At 36.8% G+C, this 19870-nt stretch overlaps 1 protein-coding gene across 3 annotated transcripts in view; it reads right to left on the reverse strand.

Moving 5' to 3' along the window:
• The window catches only part of LOC143902166 (lachesin), a 188910-nt gene that overhangs the window by 16893 nt on the left and 152147 nt on the right, over nucleotides 1-19870 (reverse strand). For all 3 annotated transcript variants that reach the window (XM_077414864.1, XM_077414862.1, XM_077414863.1), the window contains exon 3: nucleotides 1025-1244. In XM_077414864.1, the coding sequence (XP_077270990.1) occupies nucleotides 1025-1244 (220 nt within the window). The remainder of the gene's footprint in view (nucleotides 1-1024; nucleotides 1245-19870) is intronic.

Below are 19870 nucleotides of genomic sequence, written 5' to 3' on the forward strand. Positions count from 1 at the left end.
TCCCTCTCTTTCCGCTCGCCGCTTAATAAAATCTAAATAAAAGTGCCTGTCGATCGCCAGGTGACAGTCTGGCTTTCCGCTCGCGCAGAAAGACTTAAAAATTATTGCCCCCTCCCCCTTCCCGGCTTATGGCGCGATAGACAAGCTACGCGAGGAATGTCTAGAAAAATGTGCAGATGTGCGTAAAATCGTCTCGAGGCCGCTAGGCAGACGGTTACAAGCGACGGAAAAGAGAGGCTTTCGCCCTATATTCATAGATGCGCTCTTATCAGCAAATGGAAAAAGCATTGCGGCATTTTCCGCATATACGGTGGCTCTTCACGACTCCTATTCCTTTCATAGAGAGAGCTAAGATATACAGGGTGTATATTTATATGGCCGCACCCCGGGAAAGCTTGCGTGTTTTTCTCATAGGTTTGCGCACGCATTGTGCATTGTGCGCCGCACCGTACATATCTATACTCGGTATAATACGTGAGTCAAATACGTAAAGATGATGAAAGCAAAATGTGTGGAAAAATATTGATAAACGGAAAATTCTGATGAAGTGTTTCTTAGATTTTTTCTTACTGAAAAAAATAATATTTCATTAGTTGATTAGTTTTTATGACTGATATAAATAGACAATTGAGAATCCTGAAAAAAATACAGATAGCATGATTTACGAGCTAAATGTTTTTTTAAACTTTTTAAAGGTTTCTTTAACAAAGAGTATAATTTATCGATTTAATTATAATCCATTCATTATTATCTTTTAAATCTTTTATCATTTACAAACACATAAAATGTGATAAATGTAATAATAGGAAAGCAAAACATCTTATTCTTATAGATATTATATACAAATTTATACACAAAACTGTAGCATGAATAATAAAATTAAAATCAGTTTTGTACTGTATATCGATCCACATACACACAAAATAATATTTTCTAGAATAATATAATAGGCATGCAGGGTGTTACAAATCACGCGTAATCATAAATTAAATTACGAACATGTGAGTATGTAACTTATGCTTACCGACGACCTCAAGAAGCAGAAATATACTCGTGGGCGGATGAGTGGACACTTGGCACTCGTACAGTCCGGCATCCCTCGGCTGGACGTATTTTATTTGAAGCGTCCAATCTTCGCTATGGTGGAAATGAATTGCCTGAAAGCGTTCGTCGTTGGCGTATGTCGTCAGTCCTACGGTCAGTAGCTCGTGTAACACTGCATTCTTCCGCTTAATCCACGATACCTGCGAGCAGCCAAGAAGATGTATAAATATAATTCAATATCTGCGAATCATATTATTCACGAAAAGAGAGAAAAAGTTATTTCTAATAACCCAAGATATTTTATTTATTCGACTAACTGGCAATAGAGAAAAACAATGCAATTATTTCTAATAATTTTTTCCACTTTGTATCTAATATATGCTTCTTTGACTAATCAGGCAAAGTTCTTATACTCACAAAAAAGTCCGAAAAATCCCCCTACAATTTTTATGAGCTATTAATATTGTTTTCTAGACGAAAATAAGAGACATATTTTTTATATGTGTCTAATCGCATGTTTAGGAGGTGAAACATCCCTTTAAAATATAAATCGAATTTTCTCTCTCGGGATGAATATCTTCAAAACTACAAGATAGAAAAAAAACTTTTTAACTAAAGTTAAGTGGTTTGATTGAAGAGTACTTTAAAATAATGACAAAAATTTTTTTATTTTTAAAAATATCACCATCACTAAACATTTTTCTGTCATTGTTTGAAAAGTACTTTTCAAACTATTCAACTTTTGTTTGAAAAATTGTTTTCTATCTCTTATAGTTATGAAGATATTCGCTCCGAAAGAGAATCTAATAATATTAAATACCCTATAATATCAAAAAATAACATTAAAAGCTCATCAAAATCGGAGAGGGACACTTTAAACTCTTGTTCAAACTCAGTTCAAAGAGAAATCTTATTCTAATCGTTCATTCTACATATAACAATCTTCACCTTTATAATTTCAATATTTAGATAGAATTTTAACATTTGCATTAATTGTTTTATGTAATAAATTGCAAATGTGAAAATGATTGTTGAATCCAATATCATATATAAATCGCATAAAATGAAAAAAATAATTCTATAATTTTAAAAATAAAAAATAATAAAATTTAAAACTAAATTCAAAACTACATACATGTAAAATTCATATTGAGAGAGAGAGAGAGAGAGAGAGAGAGAGAGAGAGAGAGAGAGAGAGAGAGAGAGAGAGAGAGAAAGAATTCATATATTGATAAAGAAATTAACTTCAATTTGTTCAAGTGCGTTCAAAATTTAATGCAATAAACCGAAATGGGCCATAAAAAATGAAACGTAGAAAAAAATATGCGCGTCATGATTATTATTCTCGCGTATTATTTTTAGTTTTTCAACGAAGATGGTTATGTTCATCACTTCCATTTGCATTTTGATAATAAAATTGAATATTTCGCTATACGTTCTCATATATGATACCGTAATTGGAATATAGATTGCTAACGCATCTGTCGCAATTGTTAGTCATAACAGTCGGTGACTACTGTCTGTATATAATGAACAGTAATCACTGCCCGTTCATAACGGTTAGAAACTACTGTCCGACATAGCGATCCGCAACTACTGATACGCGCGTTTGTACAGAATACAAACAGTAACTGCTGCGCGTAACTACTCGCTTCGCAGTCCACACAGTTCTCGTTATTACATTAATTGCTCCTGTCTTAATTCTGCATACGTAACTATTTGACAATATTAATCCTGCAAACAAAAAACATATGTCCCATCAAACTTGAAATATTTCGCGCGATTTAGCGCCCGTGAGTGTCCCTTGTAAAAACGTGGAATGTCAAAAAAAATGTAAGTTGGTTTAATCTCTTTTTCCTTCATTCCACGCCAACGCTAAGTAATATTCCAGCAACTTTCAAATTTTATCACGATTACATTATCATAGTTACCATAATGCATGTATAATTTTGAAAGTACAACTTCCTTATTTCCCTGTATATGATGACTTGCAGATTTACACGCAAATAAAACCTTCATATTTTTTACAAAAATGCGATCAAGTTTGCAAATACATGTTTTTATAAAAACGTATAAATTTCTTCAAGTAGACGGTACTAGAATATTACAAAATAATATTAAAATATCGTATTTGCTATTCTAATAAATATTTCAGTAAAGCAATATTTTCATTCTATTATAATACGCATTGTGTACGTTTCCGGCATTTTTGCAGATGGATATTTGTTTCTTCGTCAAAAAAAAGTTGTTTTATAAGGATGCTTTTCTATTTTTGTAAATAACATTATACATGTTTATTCCGACCTGCCTTTTTCAAAATCTCCACAGTTTTCTATACATCCTAAAACATTTTTGCGTTAATTATTTCGTTGCCGTAAAATCCGCGCTAACACGGTCGCTTTATCGTGTGCGATATCGGTTCAGAAGCTAAACAACGAATATTGCTGGCCATTTGCCTGGCCTTCATCACCCTGCGGTTAATTAGCATCTCGCACGAGGCGCGGGAGGTGCGTACCTATTCACCTGCGCCAAATTAGGTATAGGTTTGTGACGTCAACGAAGCGTCAATGTTAACAACTATTAGTACGTATCGGACGCTCATAACGAATAGTGACTAAAGCTTGCAACGGCCAGAAACTGGCAGCAAATATATACACATACATGCGCGACGGTCAGTATAACTACGGCACGTCAATAACGCCCGGTAACCATCGTACGTACTTCCGCTCGACTCGGACCACCTGAAAGTCCCAAGAAGCGCCGTCAGCCAGAATAATCCGACGACTGTGCCGTGAGATGATTGTAGGGCTCGTGACCGGAATTGATCGTGAACCCCAAAGACGTTTAAATCCCCCTTGATAACCACATATTTCTTACCCCTTTGTCACGCTCCGCGCCATCCCTTAGACGATAGAGAAAAATATACGTGTCAAATGAAGAGCACACCGCGATGCATAAAACATTTGATATTTATAAACCGAGAAGTATTTGCATCAGAAGTACGGGTGACATCGTATAAATCGACTTCACATATATTTCAATATATTTCAATTGTCGTAAACATATAGATAGATGAATAGATAACAATATGAAAATTAAAGCTTAAAAATATATCCATTTCCGAAATATTCCTCCATGTGTCACTATTTTACCTCTAGCATCGCATGATAGTTTGTTTCGCATCTTTCCCGCGCGCGGCATAAACCGATGTAATATTTGCTCGCAGAAGGGATATACCGTAGAGAAATATCCTATGGAGTCGATCAGAAAACGTATCTCCGCAAGAAAATATTTCACGTTGATACTACTTGGCCAGTATCCATTTTCGCATTTCGCCAAACGGAAGTTCGCAGTCTGTAAAACCGAGCGGGTGAGTCGTTCACTCGGGACAGGACACGCGTCACGAGTTAGTTAACTTTATTGCGCATTTAAACGTGCCAAACACTAAAGAGATTGATTTTCTGTCCGAGGCAAGGATCTATTTTCGACCGCGATTTATAAAGAATGAAAACAGCACAGAGTGACTGACTGTTGAATTTAAAATTAAAAAATGCATAAAAATTAATGACCGCGGTAAACATATAGAAAAGTAATGCTAAATTTGCTTCTATCGAACTGGAACGCACCTGTACATTTAATATACGAATCAACGTCTATATAAACAGAGTATTTTGAAAATAGCAAAGCAAAATATTTATAATGAATTTGTATGTCTAGTATGTATATATACACACTGGAAGAAGTACCGAGAAATTTGCATAAAAAATTAAGGTATAAATTTTTCTGAAAGAACCTGCAGCGCGGAACGTTGGAAAATAGGGAACTGGGAACCGCGGAGGAAACCAAATGTAATTAACTCTTTTATTTCAAATGATAGCTCACGGCATCTCTGGCTTCTGTACGTTTTATCTTTTTTATTATCTCCGTCTCGGTAATCATCATTGTTTTCTTTATTGTTTCGTAAACTAATTACCGTGTATACGTATTAATTAGAGATACATTTTTATTTACATGTTGTGCTTTTACAACAAGAACAAATATATGTAGAGATGTGTGTGTGTGTGTGTTATGCTTAAAATTAAATATAAATTCTTGATTTTAAATTTTATGTATTTTACGAAAAGAGCATTGCATCAGACATTGTATCAGACTAAAAATAAGACACGTTTAATATTGAATGTACGATATAATTGCAAACTTTACGATAATTACATATTATTTACATATATTTTAATCTTAATATATATTGTTGCGCCCGCGCTGAGACACCCGTTGCACGAACGGAAGTCGAAGATCGTCCCTGACGACCAGCTGTTTATTGATATCGATTTACTACGGTTTGTTCTGAGTCTCTGTCTCCGAGCGGACGTGACAGCTCGATTCTGTGTTTCAATCCGTTTGCTCTAATAAACGAGTCTTTACTTTTCTTACATTCCCCGAAAGTGACGTCGTTAGCGGCAACTGCAGGCCGTGATCGAAGAAGTGCGGCTGCTGCGTGAAGAGCAAGCGCGGAGGGAGGCGCAGCATACGGAGGAGCTGCGACGTCGGGACGAGAGGCAAGCGGAGGAGCTGCGGCGCCGGGACGAGGAGCTACAACGTTTTCGCTCATTACAGCTAAGTCCTTCCATTAATAGAGCGACCGATGAAATGCGGAGTTCGGTGGTGCGTTCTGCGTTTCCCGGGTCGGGTGATGAGCGCGCGGGTCCGTCGGCTTTTGACGTATTTCCGGGAGTGAGCAGCGCGCGAGTGTGTCCGGCGGCTCGTACCGCATCTCCGGGAGCGCACAACGCGCGCACGGAGCTGGACTATAAGCACAAGCCCGACGAATACGATGGATTGGTTCCGCTGCGAGAGTATTTCTCTCAATTTGAGATAATCGCACGTGCGAATCAATAGAGTGACGCGTCGAGAACTATCGCGTTGGCCTCGTGCTTAAGAGGAAAGGCGCGTTCGATTTTAGATTTGATCGAAAATATTGGAAGCTTGGAGTACGCGGAGTTGAAATCGAAACTGGAGTTACGCTTTGGGGAGGGGCACCTCTCTCAGAATTACTATTCGCTTTTTACAAATCGTAAACAAAAATTCGGGGAGGATTTTGCGTCACTCGATTCTGAATTAGAGAAACTTGCCCGCCTAGCGTACCCCGAGTGCCCTTACGCGGTCCGAGATAAAGTTGCGTGCTCGCAATTTATTTCGGCGCTTTTGAACGATTTTGTAAAGAGAACTTTACAATTGGAAAGAGTTACCTCCTTAAAGTTGGCGGTAGAGAGGGCGAAAGCTCTGTTATAAGGCCATTCACGGAGAGAATTTTGGAGGTTTCAAAAAAAAAGAAAGACGCATTTTGCGAAACACGGAGGGGAAGGTGGGAGAAGAGAAGGAGGAGAAAAGTGGAAAGGACAGCGCCCCTCGAGGGGGTTTCAGGACCAATCGGGGGAAATGTTGGTCCTGCGGAGAGACGGGACATTTTCGTTCTGAGTGCCCCAATTTTGAGAAAAATTAGACTTTATTTTTTATAGAAGTTTAATGTTTTATCAATGTTGCTGCGTGTTATGTTATTGTTTTTGTTAAAGGGAAGTTTTTGTTCCTGAGAAATAAGAGAAGTATCCTATGGAATCTGAAGCGGTTTGTCATCCAACTGGGACTTTCTTCTTAGAAGAAGCCGCTTGCCCACGGTTTTTGACCCGTGGTTTTCCCGTGGGCCATAGGGCAAATGCCGGGCGGGGACTTGGGGAGCCCTGCGGGGCGCAGGGTCCACGGGAAGTTCCCCCCCTTGTCCGAAGATTGGAAAAAAGAGCAGCGACGACCGAGCCTGCGAGGGAGAAGCTGGAAGAAGGTTGCCCTAGAGTCGGCGTAGGGGAGCCTGGCCAGTTCCCCCTGGAAGTGCCGAATGGGGACCTCTCCTGGTACCGGCTGGGAAGAGGACGACGTACTCAGAGCTGAGCGGATTGGGCCCAGTAAGGGTCGGCGCCCGGTAACCCGTAGCAGCAGTTCGGGGAGGGCAGGAAGCCGACCTGGTGCCCTGGAGTCCGCGAAGAGGATACGAGTCCGGAACTTCGGGCGGATTGGGCTGGGAAAGGATCGGCGCCCGGTAACCCGTAGCAGCAGCTCGGGGTAGGGCAGGAAGCCGACCTGATGCCCTGGAGTCTGTGCCGAAGAAGAGCCGTTGTCTCTCGAAAACTACCCTCCAGGATTGTCGGGACGACAATCTTGAAGAAAGGGGGCAGTGTTGCGCCCGCGCTGAGACACCCGTTGCACGAACGGAAGTCGAAGATCGTCCCTGACGACTAGCTGTTTATTGATATCGATTTACTACGATTTGTTGTTGATTTGTTCTGAGCCTCCGTCTCCGAGCGGACGTGACAGCTCGATTCGGTGTTTTAATCCGTTTGCTCTAATAAACGAGTCTTTCCTTTTCTTACATTGTATCGTCTCATTGACCGCGAGTGCCGGTTGCGCGAGTGAGTGAGAGTGCGAGCGATGAGACGAGAACGCGGACTCGGCGAGCGCAACAATATGTATTAGATGCAGTTTGATACTGACTAATACTTTTAAAATTACAAAATTACTTTTTGTAACGTCTAAGAGCAAATAATCAATTTATTCATCTGCAACAATCCGTTATTTATGTATAGCTATAACAGGCCAGAATCTTTTATCTTAACGAGAAAATATTTTATGTGTCACCTGGATGGTCGATACCCATTAACCTGTAATTTTAATTGAGCTGTATTTTACAAAATGGATATAACATAGAGAGGATCGTTAATATAGTATATATCGTTGCAAGCTTTATCGTGTATTCTATCCGTTGTACATGAAAAGATTTAAAATAATCTCTTCGCGAGGAAACACAAGAGGCCGACATAGCGAAAGGTTACGAGGAACCCTAAATTCAGTCCGAAGTAGTACGCCGGACTCAAAGAGCATCAATATTAAAAGCACCTAGGAGAGGAGTTCATACGTACGTAGTATTTCCCAACTGAATGCGCTTCTTGAAATCTCGAGAAAATTAGATGATAACGTACGTCGTTTGTACGAGAATGTACAAATGAAGATTTGAGAGAAAAATATAGTTCTTTATCTCTTATATCAAATTTTTTTAAATATATAAATTTGATAAATACTAAAAGATCATGATATTATAATCTTGATTACTTGATAATTTGATCACGTACTTGATAATATATAGAACATTATAATTAATATTTTAAATAAAAATAGTTTATATATGACACGCACACTTGCGCGTATATAAAGTAGATATTCATTAACTCAAGTTTTTAAAACAAAAAAAACAATTAATGTTATAAAAAATTATTTAAAAATAAAAATATTGATTTCACAGTTCATCATTTCACACAGTTCATCATTTTTGTACTATGTAAAAATTAATCGTTTTTATTATTATATTCTGCGGTGTAAAAGTCTATTTCATATTTTTAATTATGAGAACATATATAACTAAAAAAATAGCAAAGAAATAAAAAAAAATAAATATTGTATTTAAGTGTTGTCATGTACTGTCAAAAATATGGTGAACAATGCACGTTATTAAAATCTTGCCATCTTGTTAGAAAATATTTTTAAGATACCGCCGGCGGCAACGGTGTGGTTACTGTGGAACGAGAAGAAGCATAACAATCAATATCCGTTTTCGCGCGTTCTTCCGAAAGATGTAGGAAACCTATAAAAACGGTCAGTGCCATCGCAAGAAGAGCTATCAGCGGGGATTATCCGACGAAAGCGGCGCACCCCAAAAGACGGTACCGCTCGTAGACAGGATTGACCATCGAAATCGGGAAGGAAGAGGTCTGCCCGTGACGATAAGATCTTTCCGCCCATATATGCCTTTATATTCCCCGTATTATAGTTTCTAAGCACCTGCTAAAGCGAGATTGAAGGACTTTTTCTCGCGGAAAATTGAATTCCATCGATCGCCACGTCGTCGCCGCGCGTCGCCCAGTTCTGGACATTGGGCACCATCACAACGCTTTAATCAAACCTCTTCAATCAATCTCGTGTAACCGCGACTTCGTTAATAATCGCAATTATTATATGGATTTCGTTATGACAAATCCACGCCCAAGTTCTTTTTATTCTCCCCTCCCCCTCCGAGTTGGATACAAATAAATATGTATTTTTTTTCTTCCTGCAAAAATAATTACGTGATGTTTGGACAAAAATAAAATAGATAAGATATAATAGGTACTTAAAATCGCTCCTTTCAGAAGAAAACAATTTCATATTTATCACACAGATTAATACAATATTAATATCTAAATCAAAAGACGTCTAAAGAAGTTATTATTAAAAATTATTCTTAAAATGGCTAAACAATTTCTTATTACGTACTTAGAAACACAATATTGTTATAATTTTATATTTATATCATAATTTATCACAATATTTTGATTACTATTGATATAACCTATTGATATATCTTTATATTAAATGAATAACATTCAATGTTTATTATCTTTTAACGTAGTAAATAAATTTGTTACTGATACAATATCAATATCAATGCACGATTGAAATGTAATATAAATTAAGTGACCGCAGTTGTCGTTCTGCCACAATATAAAAATGTGTTCATCGTACTGCACGTCGAATGTAAAATATTGTAGCTATACATGCACTTTTTCGCGTGGTTTATTCGATCAGATTATTCTGAGAATTTATTCATCTGCAAAGCCAACCATTTTTCATCAAAAATAAGTGCTTTCTTATATTTGTATGTGTGTGCGTGCGTGTATGTGTATGCTTGTGTATGTTTAGAATATCTTACAACAAGTAGCAATTAATTTAGACATATTTTGAAATTCTACATTTTCTTTGAAGAGTATGGAATATGATTAAAAGATATAAACTTATTGTTAAATATATTATTTCAATTAGAGACACGACTTTTTAGACACGACTTTTTAGAGACACGACGTTTTACTTAACAATTTCATGTTCAAAAATATCATTTTGCAGTTTTCAGGTAAAAACCATTCTTTGTTTGGAGATAAATTAAAGCAACTGCAATGCTTTTTGCAAAATATACTTCTATTTCAACAATGTTTTTAATTTGTGGTTTTGTAGACAAAAAAAATATGATCTTAGACTGTGTAAATAGAACATATATATATAAAGTGCCAAATTTTTAAATACAATAAGAAAATTAATTTACATTTACAAACTTGAAACGCGTATATGTGAGTAGTTTCTTGTTCCAGAGACAAGAAACTACTCACATATACTGTGATTGTAAAATCCAGATAGATAGTTATTACTGTTGCAGTTGAGTGACGTGGATTTAGGGACCGCTTAGTTAATGATTGCGAAATTGTCGGAAGACGCCCGTGAGATGTATTAATGTAAATGACAGAAATTGTTATTGTTGGGATGACATAGCCCTGTCGCTTCGCGTAACAGGACAGCGAATAGCGGTATTGTTGTACACTGCCCTATTCAGTTCGAGAAGCGTTAGATATCGGTCACTAACTCGCTTAGATTACTAATTGGGTTCGGCTCGTTCAACATACGCCCACCTATTGTGTATTTATACTTTGCTCATATTGAATCTGTGCGATCATGCGAGAAACAATCGCATAATACTTGTAGATATCTCCGCAAAAAACGTTTTATAGTATTAAATAAAAATTTTATATAAAATCGTAGAAAAAATATTTATTTTCACATTTAAATTTTTAATAAAAATATTTATCGTTAAAGTGTTTTGTTTAAAAAGAAAACAATTTATATTTATATTTCCGACAGTAAAAACAAATTTTAGCAAAATCCAAATAAATTAAATTGCTGTCACAATAATACTTTTTTTCATGTAAGAAAAATTTTTTAAAATTTTTTTCAAAAAAACTTTAGTTTGTAACTTAATGTAATACAAAGCTTGATGAAAAAAAAAACAATAAACTTTTTGCATTAACCGTCAAATTTGATTTCAAATTATCAATAGTTTAGAATCTTCCGCGATAAATCACATTCCGTTTCAATAATATACTTACCATGTAAATCACCAGAAAAAAATCTATCGCAGGAACACTTCTTTTGAATGAAACCGTTTTTTCTGTCCCTACCGAAACGGAAAAGGTATTCAGGCTATTTAACGAAGATCCGGCCGAGATTCTCAGTAATGAACTTCGACTCAGCAAGATCTTATCGTTGAAGATGAATCTCTTGTCCTGGTTTCACAAACAATTTTAGACGCTACCTCTCCAATCTCTTCGTATAGCAATCAATCCATGGATTGTACCGAGTTTTTGTTAAATAAAGTCTAAGTAAAATTTCCCATTAATTTCTAACATCTTGAACATGCTAAACTTGTAATAACTTATTTATTATAGCAATAAAAAATATGATTTACCTAATTCTTCCAAACTTAGAATTTATATTAAGCAACGAATTATAGTTACTTTATCTTAGATTTATCTTTCTTTTCTTCTGACATATATGTTTCTTATATGTCGCATTAGATACTTTTCATGTTGTCATGTTCTCTACCACCGATTATTTCTTACACGAGTGTTTTCTCTCTTCCTGTTTCCTCTATAAGCCCCCTTCCCGTTATCGCTTCACAGTTTCTTGCGTTTATGCTACTCAATACTTTTTCTTCCTCATGTGTACTTAACCTACCTATTTCTTGCTCTTATCAAATACAATACTTTATGTATACATTTCGCGCAATAAATTTAACTTTAGCAGAATGTAATATTTATATTTGCAGATATTCACAAACGTACAACATAAAACGTAAATATAGTTCAATTTATGCAGCTTTTGTTACCAACTTAAATCAAAATTTGTAAGCTCTCTAATGGCCGAACGTGTATCAAATATAATTTCCGTATCAAATATAATTATTTTTATTCATCGCTAAATTAATTTCCATAAGTTATGATGTGAACTGAAAACTTATGATTACTCACATAAATGTAAATTTCGTTCACCGGAAATTATTACATTAAATATTTCTCGCGTTAATATTCAATCGATTTACAAACTTCGACCAAAACAAACCGTAACGTATCGTTTTAAAATGGATATTTTAAATATCGTAAACTACATAAATATATATATGTATATATAAAAATTTTTCTACGAAATTTGTACTGTTTATTTTCCTTTCACGATTCACATTAAGTAAAATATATAAAAACGCGTTTTAATGGCGGTCGACTGCCATCGGCTTAGTTTCCAAGCAGCTCCAGTAGACTGCGAAATCCGGAAGAGGGAAGACATTTTTTTCCGACGATAAGATCTTTTACGTTTTCCCCCCCATGCTCTTCCTTATTCACCTTATTTCCTAAACTATACCCTTCTCCAATCTCTCTTCGTCCCCGACATCAACTAGCGTCACGACGGCTAAAACTGGCAATGCCTCGAACAGTTTCGCGCAATTTCCGAGATGAGGCTTTGAATGTTTACCCACTGTCTGCGGATATTTTCTTCGCTGGAGTCTTTTATAGAGGAAGTTAGGAGAGGACGGTGTATGTACGCCGTTTAAAAGCCAGCTAGAAGAACCGTAGGAAAAAGAAATAATTGCACAGTAGAGAAACGATTCACGGAACAGAATTGGCCGTGTTGCCAGAAGAATGGAGGAGGCAGAAGAGAAGAGAAGAAGAGGCAGAGATGCAGCGGGAAAGAAAGGAGTGGCGGAAGAAATGCCTGGAGGGATGGATAAATAGAGATCGAGAGGGAATAGCCATCGGCGAATTCTTGCATACTTTCCGTATACCCGATCGTTGAAACTAGGGTAACGCGCGTTTCAGGGGGAGAGAACGCGCATCGCATCGCGCCGGCGTGCCGTAGAATTACGCGAGTGCGCTAATATAGTGCATTGCGCGTAATGGGAGATTCATTAAGCGGCAAATTCGATTTCCGACCAATTATCAGCGAAAGAGAGGAGAGAGAGAGAGACAGAGATAGGAGGAAGGGAAGAGGGGGTTCCGCGAGGCTCAATGACGGAGGGAGCCAGGCAGCCAGCGCGCGTCGTCGTGGAAATTTAAAGCAGCTTACGGCAAATCCCGGCAACGACAACAATATGAATCAATGATGTAGTAAGTAATCGAAACGCGCTTAACGCGTCAAACGTGATGCACGTTCCGTGGAAAACGTATCAAACGCGAACGTGCCATGTCCGCCTTATGCGATGCATCCGCGAAAAAGGTATTACATAGCCACCGGCTGCAATTTTATTCGCGCTTGAAGGGAGAATTATTGATAGCGCCTTCAGAGCTTATTACACGGTGCTTTCAATCTTTCTCGCTTTAAGAAATTTCATAGAGTATTTTATATATATAAAGACAGATCTTTTCACATAAATATATATAAAACGCTGATCAAATTGTTTAAGAGAATTCCTCTGGACTAATTAGATTGATTAAAAAAGACTAAAGAATCTTCCATAAGAAAAGATAATTACAATACAATTAGTGCATTACTGTTACATTAAAAACACTACACATATTTATTCCAAAGTTATAATTTATAAAATGTAAAAAAAAAATGTTTAGTATTTTCCAAATTTTATTAAGAAAAATATATAATCGGGCTTAAGTTAACAAAATAAGAGAGGATTTGCTTCGAAAACCGTATAAAATCTTCATATTCCTTAATTGAGAAAATTCCGTTAATTGGCATTACGGATAATCAGGATACGGATAATTGATGTTCCGTTTAAAGAGAGGCAAAAGCTCCTTACGCCGTATAGCCTATGAATAGTAGTGGCTTTAAATTTCGTCCTTTATAATCTCTGAAAGAAACATAATGAACATTGTTACCAAATCCTTTTTAACATTATATACCCGGTGGAAATATTTGTATTTTTTGCAAACAATTGGAACCACTCCCTACGGCATTATTACAAAGTTTTCGTAAATATTTTATCTGCAAGTGGCGCTTGGCATGTTAATGTCTCCTAGACGGTGGAATAGCTACGCTACGCGCGCAGGGGGATACCGTTCGGTAAGAGCTCCCACGGATCATTAAGCTGCTTTAGCAAAGTGATAAATACCCTTGCACTTTACAGCTTCCAGATACAATCTCTCTTTCGTTTTCGCCCTACCCTTTTCTATCCCGACCTTTCGGGGCGCGAGCGCCGCGCCGCGGTAAAGCAAATATCATGTTATCCGTCCCCGGTACATATTTCCCCGTTATAGGACAGCGGATATTTATTTCCGAAGGAATTCATCAGAGAAATAAAGTATAAAGAAAGATGCGGAGAGCAGACATCGGCAGCGACGACACGCGAAGGGGTTGAAATAACCACGCCCCACACACTCTAATCGATTTCATCGTCCATTCGGTTGATGAACGCATCGCGAACCGATGGATCCAAAAATAATCGCATAGTGGGAATACACGAGGAGGGAATTATCCGTGCGTCCCGATCCTTTGTTACATAATTTCTCGCCGGCCTATATCTGATTCTTTCATAACGACCGGCGTATATGATGCGTTGAAAGAACGAACTGGAGGTACCGCGTTGCATAGCGAAGACCCGGATAGTTACGGGGGAATAAAATAAATTAACTCGTCGCGTTCATGAAGGAAATCCGAGAATGCATAACACAATCAACCAATTGAAATCGATCTACCCGCTTGTACATACCACCGCACATCGGTTAACGGAATCCGTTCCGGTGTGTATACAGGAGCGTAGCTATTCTCTCCTTTGTGTTCCCGCGAAGTATCGTGATAAATATACACATTACAGGTGACAGAAACGGCGGAACGTATTTAGCACGCGCTGTTAACAGTAATGGTGACTCGCTTCTTCTTAACCCGACTTTAAATTCGATTGGTTTTCAATCGAGCGTGCATTTCAGAGAGGACTTTTTTTGCAGCGCGTCCAGTTATAATTCTAGTTACTAAAATAAATATATTTATATTATAAATATATTAATTAATAAATATAAAGCGATAAAAGAGTATTAGTAAAAAAAAAAATTTTTTTTACCATAGATTATAACATAATTGTAAAATATTTTCTATTTAAAAGTTTCATTTAAAGAGAGAGAGATAAAAATTACAAATAATTGGTCTTACAAATCTTAGCACCGATTTTTTAACCAAAACTTTTATTGCTTAAATTATATATTAGTTATCAACTGAATTAGAAAAGAATATTCTCTGTTAAATATCTCGTTCTACGTATATATATAATAATTGAAATATTTTATTTCCAAAATCAATTTGTTGCATTATTATATTATTCATTCCAAAATTTCTCTCTTAATTACGTAAATGATTTTATTCAGGAATTGTTAGTTTATTGCGTCACGAATTAATTAGTAATGATGTCAATACTGTAATTAATTACACAATGATATCACGCGATTTAATATTCTATTAAACGCAATTAATTATCGTTGCTAAAAACTTAGTAAACCATAACAATATTATAAAATGGGCAGATCAGACAATCACCAATTAATTATATAAATAATTTTCGCTCGCGTTGCAGGTAGTCGCGTGCACAATAATAAAATCATTAATTAAAAATTGCGTAATCCGTCACGGAATCAATTTCTCTTGCCGCGTTCGTTATACTTTCTTCCCTTCACTCTCAAAGTAGCGTAGTAAATATACAAGTATTTGTACGCCGTATTTGTAACGCGCTGCTTAGCTATAATAACGCTCTCCCCGTATCTCCCCAATTCTCCCTCGGAGTAATTTCTCCCTCAGACAGGTTTCTCGGGAAATAAAGAAGCGTAATGTATGTGGAATGTGCTTCTATGAAAATGTGTGCCCCGTACATCAAATAATAGTCGATATATGGCAGACGTAATAAGGTTCACAGGTCTCACTTAACAGCGTTACGTGACACTTCATTAAACGTTAAAGGACCAATTTTATCGCCGATATAAATGGGCGATAATTACGCTCCGCTTTGTGAATTTTCCTCCTTACTCTGCAGCAATTTTTAATACACTTTCTTATTTAAGATTAATTTTCATTAGCGCCTTCGTTTTGCTACACATTTTTTTTCTTTTAGCCGAGTGCACTTATTTCGTGCTCCACAATGAAATATGCATTCCGTCGAGCTGTAAATTCTTTTTCTCGTTGCGTACGTGTGCGCCGCGTTCGCGTATATGTGTGTGCGGCCTGTGACTCATTGACTAGATGCAAATAATATGTTTGCATATCCAAGAGTGCCATTTTTTTTGCAGATCACTCTTAAATCACGATGCACCATGATTTATGCATTTTATGCTGCACCCGTTCTACTTTTTGGCCAACCGGTGCTTGCCATGTGCTGTATTATATAGTTTTACTTAAAATTCGAAAATGCAAATACCGTCTTTACAGTGAGACGCAAAAAAAAGAGAGAAAAAAAATACATCCCGATGGGGTAACTTGCGGTACATGGTCAGCATTTTATTTATTTTTATATTTTTCCGTGATACTAAAGAACTTTGAAATAAAAATACAAGGGGGGAAAAGGAATAAAATAAATATTAATATGGTCTAGCACCTTGCTCGAAAAATTATCATTGCTTGTGGCTTATAAGTATAGATGAGCTTTAATCGGCTTCAATTTAACAAATTATATTAAATGTTGTGATATTAAGCGTAAGTTATGACTTGCGTAAATGTGATTAATTAATAGAGACACATGAAAGGCCATAATATATTTATTATTAAAAATGGTATTCCATTAAAATGGTAAAACGCGCAGCTACTACTCTCCGAAACGCATTACGTTAGTCAACGTATATGAGACGCACGCATGTGCACAAATTCCAATAGGCACGCACGTGTACATGTACATACGTGTAAGTACACAAGTATACGCGTTCGCAAAATATTTAATACCACTATGCAGAGAACGTACATATATTTCGGTTCTGTATAGTTGCATTTTTTATTTTCCATGACTGCGCCAGATCGATTTTCCGATCGCCATCGATGAATGCCTACGGACTTACGCGCGCAAGATTACCGGTGCGTTATTGATAAAAAAGTCGACAGTTAAGAAAAAAATGGATTAACTGCGCAGTCATTGTCCCGGGAGCTCCGCCGATTGCGCGCGGCGCTCGATCAAATTAGATCGATCCTACGAAGCTCGACCGGTGCCAATAAAAGCGTCCCTTTGAGGGAGCGCACACGTCGGCCACCCGCTTTCCGTGGAAAATCCCTTTTTTTTCCTTAATTTCTTCTCTCCCGCGCAGTTTTTCGTCGACGCGATCACTCTCGCGATGATCAGCAAATAATCGACGCCGCAGATTGAAGGCAAGTATCAAATACAGATCCATACAGCACAAAAACGTTGAATCACATCTCAAAAACATTGCACTGCAACATCTGCAATACTGCTCCTCTTATTTTGCAGCATCTAGACTGCTTGCAGAGACGAAAGGCGCCATTTTACTGTAACTTCTAACTTTATTATATAATAATAATTTTATAAATTTTAGATCTAAATTTATCTATATATATATATATATATATATATATATATATATATATATATATAGGGGGTGGGTCAACAATTTTGATGCCGATTTTTTCCTCGAAAGTACACTAGAAAAGGAGATAATCCTGAAAATTTGAGCCCGATTCGATCAAATCCGGCGGCTGGAGAATTTTTTAAATTTTGAAAAAAGTCGATTTTTTAGTCATTTTCAAAAATTTATATCTTAGTTTCTATATAATTTAGAGACTAGTTTGAGGCTGCATTCTTTTCTGTAAACTCTCTACTTTTAAGGAAAAAATTGGTCATTGGTTTACACTCAAGTCCGGCTTCACGGCGAGCTACTAACTAAACCACTGTTTTAGAGAAATTTTGCCTATTTTTGAAATGCTGTCATATCTACAGTTTTCGAAGTAGAGGGTTGATCAGCAGCTGATATTTTTTTTTCAGGTATACTTTGAAAAAATTTACTCACTTTTTGCTTGATTGCTTTTATTTCGTTAAGTTATGGCCATCTAAAGCCGATCGATTTTCAAAAAATCGCCATTTTTAGATAGCCAGAACTTTTTTCTTTCAACTCGAAATTCTTTGAAATTTTTAGGGAATATACTTCATTATATCTTTAAACAACCCTGAAAATTTCAATTTAACTTAAAAGTAAAGGGTTTACAGAAAAAAATGCAGCCTCAAACGAGTCTCTAAGTTATATAGAAGCTGAGATATAAATTTTTGAAAATGACTAAAAAATCGACTTTTTTCACAATTCAAAAAATTCTCCAGCGGCCGGATTTGATCGAATCGGGCTCAAATTTTCAAAATCATCTCCTTTTCTAGTGTACTTTCGAGGAAAAAATCGGCATCAAAATCGGTGACCCACCCCCGCAACCTTTGGTCGAAATGTAATGGATCTGCCTATCTGTCCTAAATGTCCTGACTGATGACTCATCAACGCCCAGCTTAATCCCTAAACCTAGAAACATGAAATTCGGGGAGTATAATATTCTTTTTATGACGTAAGCACTTTAAGAAAGAATTTTTAAAAATTCGCGATCCCTAAGGTAAAAAAGGGTAAAATGTGTTGTTTGTTACCGTAGCGAAGCACGGATTACACATCAAACTAGTTCTAGATATAAAGTATAGATCTAAAAGAAGCGTCGGGTTCGAAGACCTGCGGATATCGCGGGTATGCTTATAGGTATTCGTTCCCAACTTAAATTTACTTACGAGTTAGTCTTACCGTTATGCGCCGCATAGCGGCGTCGTTGCGTACTAACGCAAAAAAATTAATAATTTGTTCAATGTTGTTTCAATGTTGTATCAACATAAAAAATCAATGTAAAAAATATCAACTTAGATTCAACGGTAGAAAGATATTTATACCTCAATATTCAACACATTATATGCACTCAGCAATGTCGTTTCGACTTTTTGTGCTATATGGGGACTCCGCCCCGCGCAATCGTTATTTATTTATATTTATTACATTTATTTATATCTATGCGCACGGCTGTACTTCCGTACACGGTGCATGTGCATTTTACGCGGTTGCCGTTCGTACGTTTGTGTGTTTCCGTGCTTTATCTCTTCCGCTCTCTATTTCTCCTTCTCTCTCTCTCTCTCTCTCTCTCTCTCTCTCTCTCTCTCTCTCTCTCTCTCTCTCTCTGTCTGTCTGTCTTTCTCTCTTGCGCGCGCGCGGATCAGTTCGCGAGTTTTCGAGTAATGCTCGCGATATATGCATCCGCGCGAGCAAGCACGAAACAACTTTATCTGTTTGTATGCGATACGGATGCAAATGCGCACGGAAAGCGGACGAATACTTATGGACCTATGGAGATATCTCAACGTGTCCACGGTATGTAAATTGCAAAATCACCTCGGTCCTCTACCTATAAGACTGTTCCAGTATCGGAGAAATCATCGCGTTGATATTTCATTGTCCTAGCATATCACTTTTCTTCTTTTTTTCTTTTCCATGACGCATTTGATTGAATTTTATTTTTGAACATTTTCATTATACCGATGCATTTTGAGATACATGGCGGCGGTGATAAATGCGACTGTAATTTCACGCGTGTGTGAGCTTCCTCGGAGTGTAAAATTTGAATGCATTATTTATGTATAAAATGCATCGTGTGCATTTCACACATGAATAACGCGGTACCACATTTACTTGCGGATGATATCAGGTTAATGTAAAACGTGCATTTACAATAATATATATAAGTGATCTATATCGATCACTTATATCAATTATTTAAAAAAAAACGTGAATTTTTTGTCAGCATATCAGCTTCCATTACTTTTATTATTACATGTTGTTAGTAAATTGTCATAAAAAACAAATTGTAATTAATAAAACAAATCGTAATTAATAAAAAAAAATTACGTGAACAAAGTCAAGAATAA

This window comes from Temnothorax americanus, unplaced genomic scaffold, assembly GCF_048541705.1.
Source record: "Temnothorax americanus isolate GAGA-0224 unplaced genomic scaffold, ASM4854170v1 Scaffold38, whole genome shotgun sequence".
Lineage (NCBI taxonomy): Eukaryota > Metazoa > Arthropoda > Insecta > Hymenoptera > Formicidae > Temnothorax > Temnothorax americanus.